At 38.3% G+C, this 19,281-nt stretch overlaps 1 protein-coding gene across 2 annotated transcripts in view; it reads right to left on the bottom strand.

Moving 5' to 3' along the window:
- stox2a (storkhead box 2a) overlaps positions 1-19,281 on the bottom strand; it is a 54,899-nt gene that overhangs the window by 16,186 nt on the left and 19,432 nt on the right. The window contains exon 1 of one of the 2 annotated variants that reach the window (XM_051099150.1): positions 13,314-14,792. The exons of the other annotated variant lie outside the window; for it this stretch is intronic. Within the exon in view, the coding sequence (XP_050955107.1) occupies positions 13,314-13,491 (178 nt within the window). The 5' untranslated portion in view covers positions 13,492-14,792. Of the gene's footprint in view, positions 1-13,313; positions 14,793-19,281 lie in introns of those variants that run through there. 2 annotated transcript variants of the gene reach the window in all.

The following is a 19,281-nucleotide window of genomic DNA, read 5'->3' as shown; positions in this document are numbered from 1 at the left end:
AAAAAGGGAAACAGACGCAAGCTTAACCTTAGATTCACCATCATAACCTTATGAAACTCAGGTAGAAGTTTAACTGAGGCAACACTAGATGGAGGCAGGAATCCAAAATGCCCAAAACCAAACGGAGGGAAAAGGACAGGAGTGAAATGTTTTCTTCTCAGCTAAATTTTTAATTAAATCTCCTAACTTTTATTCATCTAAGGCTGTCACTCTGTCTTGAACACGTTTTAAATATTTAACAAATGCTTATCCAAATACCAGTTTTCCATCTCAAGCCTGATTTGAATTACTGTATTATTTGATCCAATGTGAGAAATTAAGGCTAATTTTCTAGCCTAATTGGCACCTGAACCTGCTCGATCAACTCAGGGGCGCTACACCAACACTCAGAGAAGATGGAGGCTTGGTCACCTGACTAATCTCCTTGGTGATCTATGATGTAAACAATGAGTGGGAGTGAGTGAATAAGGTTCAGTGGGGCACAGATTTGTTAACTATTTGATATGTTAAACACATGCTTGTGGCCTTGTATATTTTAAGACTAGATTGTTTTATGAAATTAAACATGGAATTCACACACATAGGTGAACAAATATGCTCATTAAAAAGAAAGTATCCTTTTGTTTTGCTAAACAACACAGAAACTTGTTAGGAAAGCAAAGCTTCCCTAGACAAGACAAGATGTATCCAATATGAAGTGGATAAGTAAGTTTACACACGTGATAAAACTTTAAACGACTGACGAGGACTACAAAATGGAAAATATGATGAATTACGGTTATCTAAACAATGCAATAATTCATTGCAATCAGATTGTTGCTCGGCTCAGGTACATCTTGTACTTTGTTAGCTCTACCTCTAAAAAAAGTACAAAGAAACAAAGAAAGAAAGAGAGAGAGAGCCTTTACCTAAATCCTCACAGCTGCCCACTGAACGAGAGGTGACCTCATTTTTTGTCAGAGAGGACACAAAAGATCCGTCTCCATGACAACAAACCAGAAAAAAAGTGTTTGCTTGTACACACCAAATGTGGCCAGCACTACCCTTGGAGCCCTATTGTATAGGCCATGCTTTCCACTTGTGCTGTGGTGCTGTTCACTCTGAGAAGGGCTGTAATAGTTGAGGTGCAGATCAAGAGCCAAGTGCAAAACAAAATCTTTCAGCCAAATGTCTGAAATTGCAAATCACGTATGAAAAATAGGTGGCAGTGTGTTTTTCTCACAAACTTTTCATTAAAGGGATAGCCCAGAAATTAAAATTCTGTGATTAATTGCTCACCCTCATGTCGTTCCAAACCCGTAAGACCTTCCTTCATCTTCAAAACACAAATTAAGATATCTCTAATGAAATCCAAGAGCTTTCTGACCCTGAATAGACAACAACACAACTACCATGTTTAAAGGGGTCATCGGATGCCCATTTTCCACAAGTTGATATGATTCTTTAGGGTCTTAATAAAAAGTCTATAATATACTTTGGTTAAAAATTCTCAGTGGTAGTGTAAAACAACACCCTTTTTACCTTGCCAAAATCAGCTCTGCAAAAATCATCTCATTCTGGTCGAGGTTGCTTTAAATGCAAATGAGCTCTGCTCGCCCCACCCCTCTCTTCTCTCTGTGGAGAGACGAGCCTGTTTACTTTAGCCGCATTTAGCCGTGTTTAGCCACTAAACTTGCTAACTAGCACGTTATTAGGAAAAGTGATTGCAAAGATTCATAAAAAAATCCTTATACTCACTTCTGCTGTAAGTGAAGCTGGATCACAAATGATTTGTGCGAACATAGACGGATATATGTAGATCGGGAGGCGCATTCGCTTCACAAACAAACGTAATCTACTGCATCTTCAGCGGCTCAGACGTCGGGAGTAAATGACGACCACTACGTTCATTATTACATCCAGCAACACAACACCTCAATCGGAGATATTCTTGTCTAACTTACATCCCTGCTCCGACATCGAAACAAAGAGGGCGGACTGTTACAGCTGATCTTAGGTAAGACGCTCATGTCAATCAACTATCGTGGGAGTGGTCACACCGACAGGCATCTGAGAATGGCTCGATTTGAAAAAGGGGATACTATTTTTACAGATTAATTAAAAACCACTGCATGGATTTTTATCATTATAGGGTAGATTTGTACAGGCACTGCCAACACACATTAATGTTCAAACAACATGTAAAAGTGAACTTAGCATCAGATGACTCCTTTAAGGCCCAGAAACGTAGTTAGGATATTGATCAAATAGTCCATGTAACATCAGTGGTTCAACTTTAATTTTATAATGCTACGAGAATACATTTTGTGCAGAGAGAAAACAACAATAATGACTTTATTCAACAATGTCTTCTCTTCCCTGTCAGTCTTCGATACGCATTCATGACAGTACCACGCATGCTTGAGCGTGTCAGTTGCGTTGCTGTCTATGGGTCAGAAAGCTCTCGGATTTCACCAAAAATATCTTAATTTGTGTTCTGAAGATGTATGAAGGTCTTACAGGTTTGAAACGACATGAGGGTGAGTAATTAACAACAGAATTTTCATTTCCGGGTGAACTATCTCTTTAACGCCAACATCTATGGGTACGTCCTACAAAAATCCACTGACCATATGACATCTCTATACATCAATCAATATAGTATCTCAGTCACCCTCTCCCACACATTCAGCACGCCCACGAATTACATCACGTCCCATATGGCAGCCCAGCAGCTTCAAACTAGTTCAACTCCACCCATAAGACACACATTCACACTCTCTCTCTCTCTTTTTGATGGGTAGGTAATGGATTAAGGTCACCAGACTGACTAAAACAGGTTGTTGGACAGACTTAAGCCTTGTTTATGTGTAGCCACGTCAGAGTGCACCACAAATGCCTGTAAAAAGCAGCCCTCAATGTGGATGAAAACATCTTGGTTACATCAGCAGTATATTCACAGCCTGTCTGAAAATGGTGGGTGAAGATAACTGCTTTAAAAGTACTCGTCCTACACACGCCTCTCTGGGTGGGGAGGAACAGCCAGAACATGTATTACCATATGCGAGTGTGTTTAGATTTCACCCAAGCACAAGTTAATCATAATCGTCCTAAACAGCTATATAACCTATCACTTTCAATTCATTTTTAGGACATGTGAGTGGATTGGCCCATGTGACATACATACTTTGAGCTGGCAGTCAAAAGCAAAGCAGGAAACTTGTTAGAGGTTGTTAAACCAATGTCATTTGAGTAAAAGAAGTAGTTTAATGTTCCACCAATCATTTTCTCAGTCTCGGTTTTTTAATCATTTAAATTAAGTTACAAACAGATGGGAATATTGAGGTCTCAATTAGTAACTGAATCAGTTTTGAGAAACTCCAGGGTTGTACACAAAATACACTACCAGTCAAAAGTTTGTGAACAGTAAGTAATGATTTTAAAGAAATCTCTTCTGCTCACCAAGCCAAAATTTATTTGATCCAAAAAACAGCAAAAACAGTGACATTTTGAAATATATTACTATTTAAAATAGCTGTTTTCTATTTGAATATATTTTAAAATGTAATTTATTCCTGTGATCAAAGCTAAATTTTCAGCATCATTACTCCAGTCTTCAGTGTCACATGATCCTTCAGAAATCATTATGCTGATTTGCTGTTCAAGAAACATTATTATTATTATTATATTATCATTATCAATATTCACATTTTTTCAGGATTCTTTGATGAATAGAGAGATTCAAAGATCAGCATTTATCTGAAATAAAAAGTTTTTGTAATATCATATACTATATCATTCAAAAGCTTTTTGGGAAAGAAATTATAGAAATGAATACTTTCATTTAGCAATGATGCTTTGAACTGATCAAAAGTGATGATAAAGACATTTATAATGTTACAAAAGATTGCTATTTCAGAAAAATGCTCTTCTGAACTTTCTATTCATCAAAGAAACCTGAAAAATTCTACTCTTCTGTTTTCAACATAATAATAATAAATGTTTTTTGAGCAGCAAATCAGAACATTAAAATGATTTCTGAAGGGATCATGTGACTGGAGTAATGATGCTAAAAATTAAGCTTTGAAATCACAGGATTAAATTACAGTTTAAAATATATTCAAATAGAAAAAAGTTATTTTAAATAGTAACAATATTTCAAAATTCTGTTTTTGCTGTACTTTGGATGAGATAAATGCAGGCTTGGTGAGCAGAAGAGACTTTAAAAAGCATTAAAAATCTTACTGTTCAAAAACTTTCGACTGGTAGTGTATAAAAAAGTTTAAAAAAGGCAACCACGGCTGCCAGAAATTCACCATAAAAATTTGCTGACAGTGTTTCAGTTGTTACGGGATACCATAATGGTGCCTGTATGTTTTATAACTTATAACTGTATATTTCATCAAGTGAAATAATGTTAATATCTACTTATCGAACCACATAATGAATCATAAGTGGGCTGTCCATGAAATGAATGAATACTGTAGACACAATGCAGGGTGTTACACACAAAGACAAACTGTCATCACAGTAACATAAGACAGTTGTTTTTTCTGTAAAAATGACATTTTTACAGTATAGAATATCAGACTCAATCTCTGCAAAATCATACATTTTAAAGAGGTTCAGTATGTAAGTATGCGTGCAAAGCATGTATTTGTTCTGGAAACATGATACACCACTGACTAATTTACACAGGATTTTCAACATACAACTATAATCAATGTTAGCAAAATTCCTTTTCAGCTTTTAAAAAAATGCTGAGCATTCACTAATACTAGTTTGCAGTGTTGTTAGCAGCATTATTTCCAACAAAAGAGCTCCTCAGAGCTACTACCTCTCTACATTCTGCTTCTCTTTTATGCTTTCTAAACTCCAGCTGAGGGTCTAGGCATTACATGTAAACTAGGTGGAATACATTCAGCATTACACCAGTGAAAAAAGTCTGATGATGCAAAGCACTGTGTGCGCTAGGCCAGCAGGGTTAATGCGCTGCTGTAGCTAGCCTAGCCTCGCACTGCCTCAGTTGAGCGTGTATACAGACTGTTGGCCACTACACTCCACTGCATTGACACACTTTCATCCTGCAAATCTGCGACATGTGCCATAATCAGCATATGAAATTTATTTTAGTAACATTTTAGCTATGAAACATTGGATTTATGTGTCAACATGCTAGTGAATATGGATGTGAAATCTTGGACCAAAATATTACGTTTTTTTTGTTGTTGTTGTTTATTAGCAGCCAAGGTCACCATGAGCTGAAATCAATGGCAGCTTACGTTATGCTATTGACTGGTCTGGCTAACTTGTGCTAAAACAGAGTTCAAACCGGCCCCCTGAACAACCCAAATTACGCACAGGTCATAAGATACTGAGAAAGAACTATACATGTAGTAGACCAGACTAAACACCATTCTGGATATTATCTCTAAATGCTTTGAGCCCTCTATAAAAAAATCATACATCATACAGCCACAAATAAAGCATATATAAAAACCTACGATCCTAATATTTTGAGATATCTCTCTCTGAGGCAGATGCTATGGCACCGGATTCCAAATTTAGCCAGGGCGAGAGTAGCCCTTGCCAAAAGCAAGCCATCCTGACAGAAAAATGGTAACAGAAATCCTAAAACATCTGCTCATGCAAAGACCAAGTGTAAATGCCCTCCAGGATATATTTGAGTCAGGCCATATAGGTAAACTTCATTCTTCCTAAACATAACTACACATAAGTGAGTCATGGAGAACACACATGGATTGTGCCACTGCAAAACGTAAACACTAATTGTCATATAGGGCAAGAACAAGGATTCAACTGAAAATTTTGGCATTATTAGCATCATCAACATTTGCATAGCACAAGAGGAGTAGATTGGATTTACAGTATATCAGTTTGCAGAGGCAAGTTTATGTGAGCAAGTGTACATGTGTATATCCAATCGGATAGTAATCAATCATGAAACATGAAGTGACTGTAAACACACTGTCCAGTTAATAAATAACTCAATTCAAGTAATCCAATGCCTTTTACAAATAATCTTGATTTTAAGTCAAACCCTTTTCAAGAAACCGCTGTACGAGTGAAATATAGAAAAAAGACAGAACTAAGCATCAGTGGTGGTTATGAGCTCTGTATTTATTGACATTTATATATTTGGCAGACACTTTTATCCAAAGCAATTTATATTATAATCAAGGAACACACTTAGCTACATGTACAGGTTTGAGTTTTTTGGGGAAAAAAAACATGGCTGCAAAAAGTTTTGCACTGCTATCAACTGATAATTCATGTGTAAACCAATATATATCAGCCAAGGCATTGACCAATACATTTATTTTGTGTTTTATTTTTACGGCGTGCCAGGCTTTTATTTTGACAGTGATGAGAATGTCAGCGTCTGAGCGCACAGAGATCCCATTCCCCATTTCTGATAGTTTATTGTCTCTTGTGTTCTGTCTAATACATTATTAGACAGAACAGCTAAATAAAGTAAGTTAGCTGTATATGAAAAATATATTATAGTGTATGCTTTTCTATTATTAATAATAGACAACTTTTCTATTGTTAGTAATAACATTAAAATAGTTAGCCAAATGCATATGTACATGTAGCGACAAAAGGGTGTAAAAAAATTACTGTTTATTTACAGGTTTAAGCTAAACTTTAAAGGGGACTTAGGATACCCATTTTCCACAAGATGGTATGATTTTTTAGGATTTTCATGAAATGTCTACAACATACTTTGATTAAAATATCTCAATGATTGTGTAAAACAACACCTTACCTTGTCAAAAGTACTGTTCACAACTCGTCACATATTGACACTTGGTCAGGACCTTTGGCATCACATTTTGATGCTCAAGGTACACCTTTACTAGCATTTTTGAAAGCACAGAATAGTCACTTATCAATGCGCGGCGTTTAATCGCTGAAAATGATGCCCCTTCTTTAACGCGCCCACATCTCATTCAAAAAGATATCGTAGCATGACGCAATGAATTGGTCACGAGACACACAAGAGCCAATGGCATTTCAAAACCAATTCCTCTCACAAATCAGTAACTTTGCATCAGAAGACTTGGAATATTAATATTTTTTGAATAAACTATGACTAGTTGTATCTGACTGTTATATCCTGTTTTATTGACAAATGGTAGATTTAGGGGCAGGGGCTGGGTTACGTGCTCGTAAATGTGTAAACAGTGTAATGTACATAAAACTGTTGTGACTGTTTACATTGAAAAATCACACCCAACATATATGCAATAATGGCAACATTATTATCCAATATATCCAGTCCATCAGCAGTCGTGGGTGGGGCCTGTGCAGTATGACATCATCATAACTGAGATTGTTTAGGTTTTTTGGGGATTAAAAAAAGGAGTGAATGAATATTTCTCATTGTAGGGTGGTTGTGTCTACACACTGCTAAGACAATTTATATGCAAACATAATGTAAAAGTGAATTTAGCATCCAGTGTCCCCTTTAAATATCCCAGATTTCTACTAAAATCTCAAACTTTTGGACTTACGTAGTTTGATGAAACTGGACAAACCTAAAGGCCTGGGTATACTTCTTTCCCTATGTTAACAAAGCTTTCAAAATACACTCCGCCATTGATGAGCACAGATGGAGTTCGACACAAGCACAGTTCCACCTAGTGGACTTCCTGTCTCAACATTTACCTCGCGCCTGCGCTGTTGTATACACAGAGAGAAAAATTGGGCTGCGCGTGGAGGGTGTGCGCAGACGTCCTGATGACGAAAATTACATCGCTCGGACAGTGCGCTAACCAGCGCCAGAATATAGAAAGCCGAAGTATACTTTGGGCTTAAGAGCGCTCAAGCAGAGTTTCCTCTTCTCATCTCATAATTTCTGAAGATCAAAAAGTTGCAACCCAGCGAATCGATCTACACCAAAAGAAACACATAGCTGTATTACACTAAACTTCAAGCTATAACTACTTTCTTAAGTCCACAAGGCATTGACTCTCAGCAGCATAGTGGTCCAAGCTATAACCGAAAAGAGAGGAAGGGGGGGTAGAGCGGAGTGTGCAGGGTGGTCCCCTCAGACTAGGCCCAGACTCTCTGCTGACCCACTTCCATCTGAAGACCAGAAGCACAGTCGTATACTCCATAGGCAACACTACTACGAGCACATTTACTGAATACAGAGGTAATGAAGATACAGTCATACTATATGCACAGCCCTCCATGTTACTGTAAGGATTTGTTAGTATCCTTCAGGCCTGGCGCAAAATGGAGACCAGCGTTCTTTACTACACAACGGAAAGGTCAAATATCGCTATATAGGACAGACTATAAACGAACGCTGCTTCAAATGGGGGTCAATGCAGAATCTTCACTTTAATGCAGTATGTTAGCTTGCAGTCCTACTTCTGTGGCCTGATCGCTCGCCATTCGTTCATCCCTCCCTCTCTCGTGCTCTCATTCTCTTCTCAATCATCCCATGCAAATCCTGCATACAGTCCCACTAGTGATGTCAGCATCTGGGATGTCCAGAACTGGGGTGGATATTTTTAGCCTGGTGCAACGAGTAATAGTACGTGTAGAAGAGAGAAGGAGAGGAAAAAAATAGAACGCCCGAGCGAATCTGTGTTGTGAGGATATAATAAGATGGTCTATATTAAAATAGGTGCGTGTGTTTATCATAACAGGGAAAGCAAGAGGCACTACATGAGGGCTTGTGCGCGGCACATACATCTTTCACACATGCATGTGTGAGTGTCATTTTTAATGTAAAAGATCCCAAAGGCTTAACTGAGTTTCTCATAGTGGCTGGATGATTTCTACAAATCTATCAGCTGACTGTAGGCGGAGACCAGCGATTTATTCGAGCACAGCCTCTTCTATCTCTCTCTTTCTCCTCTACGCACATTACTACAGAGGCCAGGCTATTACTGCACCAGCATGGCCTCGTTTCTCTCCCACGCCTAAATCAGGGACTCTGTCACAGCTGGGCCGGTGCGTACGTGCGAGTATGTGTAGCTACTTTGTGCCACTAAAATCAAGTCCAAAAGAGTTCAGTGGAAAACAGGCAAGTAAGATGATACCCTTAATCAACATAAAATTAGTTATTCAAGTACTAAGTTATTAAAAACAGGAAAAATGCTATTGGCTTGTAATGTTTTATTAAAATGTAGCAACGTTTAAATTGTTTTCTTGCTTCTACTGACATCATTTTGATCAGAAATGCTTTTGGATAATATTAGCTACTTGCACATTGATTTAGCTTGGATTCAATGTGGTTCATTTTTGGTATATAACACCCATTTTCACCATCCAAGCAATTTCTAATAGATAAAAACCTTAACTTTTTTAATGGAATATCCTGTCTTTTGGAAGTATCATGGCATGCAAAAAAATCAGTGTGAAATTCACAATGATTTCAAGGATAACAATTCATACTGGGAGCTTTTTTTGTAATAAAAAAAAAAAAACATTTTAGAAGATGTTGGTTTTGCTTTTAGCACAGGATTCAGCAAAATGTTTCATGGACACATACAATAACTATTATATACACTATCATTCAAAACTTTGAGGTCAGTGAGGTTTTTTTTTTTATTTTTTATTTAAAGGGATAGTTCTCCCAAAAATGAAAATTAGCCTATTAGATACTCACCCTCCAGACATCCTAGGTGTATAAGACTTCTTTCTTTCAGACAAATCCAATCTGAATTATATTAAAAATTATCCTGGCCCTTCAAAGCTTTAGAATGGCATGGGTGGGTGTTTCTCTTCATCAGTCCAAAACAAGTCCAATAAAGTGCATCCATCCATAATAAAAAGTGCCTGACATAGCTCCAGGGGGTGAATAAAGGCCTCCTGTAGTGAATTAATGCATTTTTTGTAAGAAAAATATCCATATTTAAATGGCATCGGCATTGCGCATGCGCCGCCCAGAAGTGACGAAAGCGAACACACCGTGGAAAGAGGTAAACACACCACCGGTCATGAATTAGAAGTTCAAAACCAAAAAATTCGGAGGGTTTTCATATAAACCAAGAGGAGACTGGTTTTCCTTTGTTAAAGTAAGGAAATTTAGCTTTTTTCGCTCCTGTAAACAAACGTTTGTTTGTGCGAGACTCACCAGCGCATGCGCAACACCAACATCCAACGTTATCCACCCAGAAGCGACTAGCTGGCACAAACTAGATTAATGTGATTATTACATTTTTAATAAGGATATGTTTCTTACAAAAATGCATCAGTTTGGTACAGGAGGCCTTTATTCACCTCCTAGAGCCATGTGGAACACTTTTTATTATAGATGGATGCACTTTATTGGACTTGTTTTGAAATGATGAAGAGAAACACCTGCCCATGCCATTCTAATTGGATTCATCTGAAAAAAGGAAGTCATATACACCTAAGATGCCTGGAAGGTAAATATTGGGCTAATTTTTATTTTGGGGTGAACTATCCCTTTAATACTTTCATTCAGCACTCTTTCTACACTGCTATAAAAAATGTACTTTAAATAAATGCTGTTGCCGTTTATTAAAGAATCCTGAAAAACAGCTGGCATCACTTATAATAGCAAGTTAGTCTAGGATAGGCCTGTATACCATAATTAGCCTGTGCTAACAGGTATATTTGTAGCAATAGCCAAAAATACATTGTACTGGTCAAAATTATCAATTTTTCTTTTATGCCAAAAATCATTAGGATTTTAAGTAAAGATCATGCTCCATGAAGATATTTTGTTAATGCCCTACCGTGAATATATCAATATGTAATTTTTGATTAGCATATATGCATTGCTAAGAACATAATTAGGAAAACTTTAAAGGTGATCTTCTCAATATTTTGATGTTTTTGCACACTCAGATTCCAGATTTTCAAATAGTTATATCTTGGCCAAATATTGTCCTATCCTAACAAACCATACATCAGTGGAAAGCTTATTTTATTCAGCTTTCAGAAGATGTGTCAATCTCAATTTTAAAAATGGACTCTTATGGTTTTGTGTTCCAGGTTTATAAATGAGATTTTTAGCAAATAAGGACTTAAATTTCCAGCATAGGCTTAATGGAACAACGTCTCTACCTACATTTTTGCAAAACACCTAAAAGTACCTATACATAAAGTTTACTGAGGCACAACTAATACACTTTGACATTTGTATCGTGTATCCAGCTCCACAGTTTCTCTATGGCTTTTCTCATGTAGTAAACTTGCTTGGTAGCTCACCTGGTACAGTATAGTGTATAGTTAATACAGAATTTCATCTCATGTTTGCTGTTGGTACTGGTTAACACAACAGAGCATTAACCTTTTAGTTTCATTCACCAGACTTCAAATTTCCAAACTACTGCAATTTGTACTATAACCAGTGTAAGAAAACATTGCCAGATTCACGTTCATCTGTTTCAGATAGAAAAGAAAAAAGAACACACTTTTATCACTACTCACTGGACATTTCATATGCGAAAAGCAACGTAATATCATTTTGCAGAAATTTCCAATGATCCTGGACTGTACATTTCAGGCTGTTTTTTCAAGCACTTTTGTCACAGTTTCTCACTTGGCATATGATTTTTTATGTAAAAGAGCAGCTCAACATTCTCTGAAACATCTCCTTTTTTGTTTTAATGATGGGGGAACAATACGTAAATGGCAACAATTTTCACTGTTTCTAAAACACTTTGTCACGTTAAAAAAGTAAGACCTGGAAAAAGTGATAATTCAAGTGTAGACATTTTTATCTGGCTTGAAGTACAGACAATTTAAACCTCATCTGCTGAACACTAGCCTACTTTGAGGTACTTTCCATGGGGTACAAAATAGGGTCTGATGCTTGGGGGCATCAGTTTTTTCAGCAAATGATCAAAGGAGGTACTTTACTTTACAAAATGTTGATTGCCTTAAACATTCAAACAAAAATGACCAGTTTATTTTGTACATAATCAACTGGGAAAAAGCAGTTTAAAACCTTGATTTGTGTGATTGGCAATAAACATTACATTAACCTTAAAACAAAAATTGCATTTATCAAATCACTATGGCAGAATGGGTAATAAGTGCTCAGATTTTGCCTAAATTAAGCTAACACTCAGTAAAGGTTAGCTGATTTAGGCTCAGATGTTAATGATAAACTTAATTTCCCAATACCTAGAGACAATATTTGTTTCATAATCATTCTCACAATAGTTTAGGTAAAATTGATTAATTTTTAAATCTAATGGATGCTGTGACTATAATTTGTGGTAATTTACTTGTCTTCAGTAGGTTTGCAATTTGTTAATTAGTCAAAAAATGAAAAAACTATTTAGTATGATAATCTAAATATTAATTAAACAGTTGTGAAATTATTCAATATTTCTATGATTTTAATTGTTGGACAGAGTCAGGAAGGTCAAGATCTTTAGGATGGGACAGGCTTGGTTAATCTAATGTTACATTAAAGATATTTAACAATTCTCACAACAAAACATGTAATTTGTGCCTTAAATGCTTTACAAAAACATAATAGGACACCAAAACGTATCCTATTTGTGAGTGTTCCCTGATATTCTTAAAAGTTACAGATTTTCTCCTTCTCATAGTCTCTGTGCTAACTTTGCACCCATTTCCTCACACCTCTAGAACACACACACACACAGACGACTGTACAAACATCTAAGCAGATATATTGCTTCTGACATTTTAGTAGAAGCACCAAACTAAAAGGACGCAACTTTCTTCACCCAAAACACAGATCAAAAATACAGTTTAAAAACTGAGGTGCTGTCACCTTGCCATTTCACTATTGAGCTCCTCAACAGGCCTGACCGGCTCTCCAGCTGAATATTATGGACAAGACTCACAACCAAAATGGAGAAAAACAGCCATGAAACCTGAGGCCATCTCACAATCTCTCTCACTACGCATGTACAACTGGGAAACCAGCTGCCAGAATGGTTATTCATGATGCTACAAACTTAATACTGTAAAACCCTTGCTGGGACCAAAATGGTGGATGCATGATGTTGATTTCATCCTTTTTGGTGTTGCGACCACTTTAAAAGCCCCTGTCTATCAGCACATTAACCTCACATGGCTATTTAAACAAGACACGCTGATGATGGAGAACGACTAGGCTAACAAACATTCACGGTAGGGTTCCTCAAATCCGGTCCAGGAGGACCACCCTGCAGAGTTTAGATCCAAGCCAAATCAGAGGCACCTGAGCAAGCTAGTTACTAGAAGATTACAGGTAGGTTTGAGCTGAACTCTGCAGAGCAGTGGTCCATCAGGAGCAGATTTGTGGAACTCGGATTTACGGCCTCTGGTCCAAGGTGAATCAGAGGTCCTGAGGGACCCACCTGGTGTCATGTAGCCCCGCGGAGAAGGGGAGATGTGGGTCGGAGGAGGGGGCGGTGGAAAGTGCTTATGGTGGTGGTAGTCCTTCTCACTGCGAGAGCGGATGCGCTCCAAGGCCCGCTCCGATAGATCCGAGCTGGGCCAGGCCCGCCTGAGGTTGGTGCTGCGGGTCTTCTTCATGCCGGCAGGTTACCCGTGGAGGGGGGACGGGGGGAGAGAGGGAAGGGGGTAAGGGGAGGGAGGGGGTGGGGAGTAACCTGAGGTTCAGTCCCTCCCCCACATTGGCAGGGGACACCCCAGTCCAGGTATCAGGCCAGAGTCATGGTAAGGGCGCTCTCGCACATGCACACGTGCGTACGCATATACACACATACGCGCACGTACGCACGCGAACCGGGGTGACACGTGGCGGCGCAGGCGGGCGTGCTCAGTGACGGGCAGGCTGGCTGGAGGTGGGCGTGGGAGCGCTGGGCTGGGCTGTCCTTTGAGGCATCACCCTTGGCTGGAACAAATCCCGCCGACCCCCTGCCAAACATCCGGATTCATGTGCCACGAAGGGCACATTACGTCGCCAGGCACTGCGGGGATGGGAGAAGAGGGGGACGGCGGGGTGGAAATGGGGCGAGAAGAACGAGAAGCGGCACGAAGACGATTCCGGACAGCGCGTGCGTAGCGACAAACACACATATGAGTTTAAGCAAGGTGCATTGCGATGAAAGGATGGAGCGGTGAAGGAAGATAGAGGAGGGAGGGAGGATAGGGTATTGTGGAGGGAGAGAGGGAGGGAGGGAGGGAGAGAGAGAGAGAGAGAGCGAGAGGCCTGCCTGTCCAACAATAGCCCAATTCAGCACGGCGGCAGCAGCCCCTCGGACAAGTCCGCTGAAAAACAAAAGGCCTGCCAGGGAAAGAGAAAACGCAAAGGGGAAGGGAAAAAAAGAAGAAAGGAGAGAACGGCCTCTGAGGTGACCTCGAAGCTTTGGTGATCTCAGTCCGCAGACAAGCCCGTGTCAGCCTCCCTTCCTCTCCAGCTCTACCACTAGCCTCCGTCGAAAAACGACGCCACGCACGAGGGGAGGGCAGAAAAACCGCGACAAGGGGGAAGGTGGAAAAATGGAAACTGCAGATGCGGAAGAAAGGTCCTCCTCTTTTGTTCCGTAATTCCACAGTGAAGGAGGACGGCGGCTGCGAGGCTACACGCTCATTCACGCGACTACATCTTGTCTCCGAGGCTCCCTCCTCTTTCAATGCTGATGCCGTCGCTGCTGCTGCTGCTGCTGCTAACACTGCTGCTGCCAGCACCTTATGAAAGGGGTGTGTGTGTGAGTGTATGTGTGAGTGAGGGGGGGAGGCAGGAGAGCAGCAGAGCAAGCGATCGAGTGTGTGAGCGCGCGGCAGAGGCTGTACGTGAGCGTGCGTGTTTCGGAGTGCGATTGAGAGCGGGTTAGCGTGGATGAAAGATGGGGGAAAGGGAAATAATAACAGGGTTCATAAAGGACATGTAAGACTGAATAGAAAATACATGCGGACCATAGCAGGTGTCCTTAGAATTACGTGTAATAAAAAAGTGCGTATCTTCTCCATCTTCCCCATGACCCGCTTTAGTTCCACGCTAATTGTACAAGAATATTCGTCTTATTCAATACTCATTTTATCGTTTAGCATTCATAAGCAAATTCAAGGCCAAAGCACAATAATTACAGAAAAGAGAGAAATTTGTATTTTTGTCGTTTGTGATTGAATAAAGCGAAAAATCAAAAATCTCATCTACTGCTTTCATCAGCACGTTTATACTTATTTAGACATTGTAAAGGGATACTATACCCAAACATTATGGCTCATGCTGTCCAAGATGTTTACAGAGACTTTTAAAAAAATAATCTGTCTCTGTGAGTCCAAAGTGGATACGACCCCCAAAGCTAACATTTCAAAAAACATTTAAATCTAACACAATGCTAATCCATATGACCCCAGTGGATTAATCAATCTAAAGTGAAATGATAAGTCTATTTGAGGGAAAAAAAATTTAACTATATACCACTGTTTCATTGTTTGTGGCCAATTTTCATACCTGCATTCACATTCACATAAATGTCAGAATGTTATGAAGTGTGATCTAAGCTTGGTGTGCAAGTGATGGTCCTCTGTGCTTCCATATCACTTTTTGAGAAAGCTTCACAACATGCTTATATCTAGGGCTGGGAAAATAAATCGATGCATCATGGATCAAGAAATGATTCTACATCGATTCAGAGAGATTTTACGAATGCATAGCATTTCTTTCTTGAGTCGTTTCTGAGCTTAGTTTTAACAGCAGATCAGGGTTGCCAGGTTTTCACAACAAAACCCACCCAATCCTCCATTAAAAACGGCGTTCCGGTCGGCACCGATAGCCTTGTGGGCAGCGTGCCAACATGTAGCACCGTTGTACTCCGGCCGTCCCGAGTTTGAGTCCCGGCTTGTGGACTTTTACCCATCCCACCCCCCCCCTCTCTCTCTCCCACTTTGTTTCCTGTTATACTGTCCTATTAAAAATAAATGCCAAAAAAAAAAAAAAAACGCATTCCAGGGGATAAAATATATATGTTTTTTACCAGGGTTCCCCTGGTAAATTTGCATATCAGTGGCTAAAATATGACAATATTGGGGTTGCTTCAACATGCGGCAACAGTGTTAAAGTAGCCTAGTTCAGCGGGAAAACCGCAGACTTGGCAACACTCCAGCAGATAGCACTGCATGCTTTAGTCGTACTCTGTTTGCTTCCAATTACTTACACACACTTGAACCTAAAATAATCGTTCATAAAGTTCGAAAGGTTGAAGCGAATTACAAGGGTGTTCACAGTGGGCTATGTTTACATTAATTTCACGTCATAACAGCACTCTGAGCCGAAGTGCAATTACATGATGTTCAGCTGTCTTCTTCGTGAGCAGTTGAATGTGCGGTTAAAAACTAGATTAGAGCACTATCTGCTGTTAAAAACTAGTCTCAGATTCCAATCACAATGCATTTGGAAAATCTCAGACAAGATTCACGATTCACGATGCACTGATTTATCATCGCAGCCCCATTTACATTACCCTTCACAAGGTGTTGACGTTCACAGCAGGACAGTTGGTCGGATTGTTTCACTTCAGAAGATATTAATTCATCTGGGGTTGTATGGTTCATTGTGTTCATTTTGTGTGGTTTTTGAAGCTTTAGCTTGGAGGGACCCATCTGCTTTAATTATATGGACTTAGAGATGGATTGTTTTTCTAAAAATCATATCCATTTGTGTTCCACAGAAGAACAAAAGTCATATACTCTTGAGAACATTTCAGTAATTTTCTCCATATAGTGGACTTCTGTGGTGAGCACAAATGTAAACATTTTAAAAATGCAGGTTAAAAAGGGCTCTAAATGATCCCAGCCAAGGAATAATGGTCTTATCTAGTGAAACGATCGAAAAATTTTTTACAATTTATATACTTTTTAACCTCAAACGCTCATCTTGTCTAGCTCTGTGTGAACTCTGTGTATTCCGGTTCATAACTTTATTTTAGCGTCCTTATTATGCCACATATACTTACTATAGTAGATTTTATATATAACAGTAAATACTAAAGTAAACAGTAAATTATCCCAAGGTCATTAATTAATATAACTTAATACTTACTTGTGCAATTATGGCACCTTAAAATAAATTCTAACTAAACTAAATTATTTTACAGTATATAGTGGATCATCTCATCTCACATGACCATTACTAGTCACTTTTCCTCACTAAATAAACTGTGTGAGTGTGAATAGTGCATTTTTACCTTGTCATAACCATAAACAAAGCATACCTATTAAGATGCAGTTATGTAATTTCTTCTCAAAATAGTTGATATTCAAAAATCTGAATAAGACCCCAATAATAATTGTGTCTGAATGAAGAGGACTCATGATAGCAGCAGGGGCCACGTATGGGAGATGTAGTTTTTGTGTTGATTTAAACCAAGACGAGTAGGAGGAGGAGGAGGTTAGAGGCCAACTAGGCATGACAAAACACCAATGCCTTCCCTTCAAGTTGCTCCCACCCCCTCTGCAATTAAAATGAGAGTGAATGTGACCACAGCACAAACTCCCTGCAAGAAGGCGTTACAGAGGCTAAAGGCTAACAACAAGCAAGAGGGGGTGTGACACAACATGCTGTGAACACGACCTCTGTGAGTCAGCTTTAAAAAGTTAGAGAAACTCATTTTCCAGTAGAAAGTAAAATTAACAGTAGAAAGTAAAACAAATGTATCAGGAACTCAAAACCTGTGCCTCGAGTTTCAGCACATTAGCTTTAATTTGTTTTGAAACATGAGTTGTCTAATTCAAAAACGTATTTTTTCCTTAAAGGAGTAGTTCACTTCCAGAACAAAAATTTACAGATAATGTACTTACCCCTTGTCATCCAAGTTGTTCATGTCTTTCTTTCTTCAGTCATAAAGAAATTATTTTTTAAGGAAAACATTTCAGGATTTCTCTCCATGTAGAGAATTTCTGTTGTGTCCCCAAATTTGAACTTGCAGTTTTAAATGCAGCTTCAAAGGGCTCTAAACGATCCCAGCCGAGGAATAAGGGTCTTATCTAGTGAAACGATTTTTGTTCTGGAAGTAAACTAATCCTTCAAGTTAACTTTACAAATGCATTCAGTTTTGTTTGTTCTAACCTATTCATACCTACCCAAATATGCATGTCATAAATACAATATGTGCTTTGTTGTCACAATATAATACATAACGTAAAAAGCCACAATATGCTTTTCACTAACAATGAATAAATGGTGAAACTCTGCAAAAGCCCCAGGCCCTATATATGTCACAATAAAATCCATAACAGCTGATACAATGAACCTCATATAATAAAGAAAGGCATTGTGGAATTTCTGAAATTGTGCATATAATAACTGCCACAAACAAATGCCTATGAACAGTGTACAGATACACATATTTAAGTATGGATAATGGCTTATGTTTCTAATGATAAATGATCAGTTTTGATAAATCTGCAATGAGTTTAATCCTAACATACCCTCTAGTGGTACAACAGTGCTACTATGAGTCTCATTTACAATACCTGGAACAAGTCACAACAAGAAAATTGATCAACTCCAAGTGTACAAACATGGCAAGTATTACTAGTCAGATTGGTTATTTGTTTTGTTTACCTACACTACCGTTCAAATGTTTGGGGTCAACAGGGGCGATTTTAGGATTTTCAGATTTTCAATGAGGCTATTATAATATACACTACCGTTCAAAAGTTTGGGGTCAGTACATTTTTATAGTTTCTTTTTTTTTTTTAAAGAAATTAATACTTTTATTCACCAAGGATGTATTAAGTTAATAATTAAAAGTTTATTAAAAGTTAATAATAAATAATTTACATTGTTATAAAATATTTATATTTTGAATAAACACTGTACTTTTTAAACTTGTTATTCATGAAAGAATCCTGAAAAAAAAAATCACAGGTTCCAAAAAATATTTGGCAGCACAACTGTTGATATTATCCAACATTGATCATTCTAATAATAAATCCGCATATTAGAATGATTTCTGAAGGATCATGTGACACTTAAGACTGGAGTAACAGCTGATAAAAATTCAGCTTTTCATCACAGGAATAAATTCTATTTTAAAGTATGTTAAAAAACATTATTTTATATTGTAAAAACATTTTGCAAAATTACTGTTTTTTTTCTATATTTTTAATCAAATAAATGCAGCCTTGATGAGCATAAGAGACTTCTTTAAAGATTATTACAAGTCTTACTGACCCCAAACTTTTGAACGGTAGTGTATATACATATATATATATATATATATATATATATACAAAATTTGCATTTCTAGTACAACCCTATTTCCTTAAGTATGCAAACCTTATTGCACATGCACTGGAATATGCATTATATTGGACGTTAAATTTTCGAAAGAGCTAATCGCAAAATTTTAG

The sequence above is a fragment of the Labeo rohita genome, chromosome 1 (genome assembly GCF_022985175.1).
Source record: "Labeo rohita strain BAU-BD-2019 chromosome 1, IGBB_LRoh.1.0, whole genome shotgun sequence".
In the NCBI taxonomy this organism is placed as follows: Eukaryota; Metazoa; Chordata; class Actinopteri; order Cypriniformes; family Cyprinidae; genus Labeo; species Labeo rohita.
The sequence above is the reverse complement of the archived record's forward strand: the minus strand, read 5'-3'. Positions and strand labels throughout refer to the sequence as shown.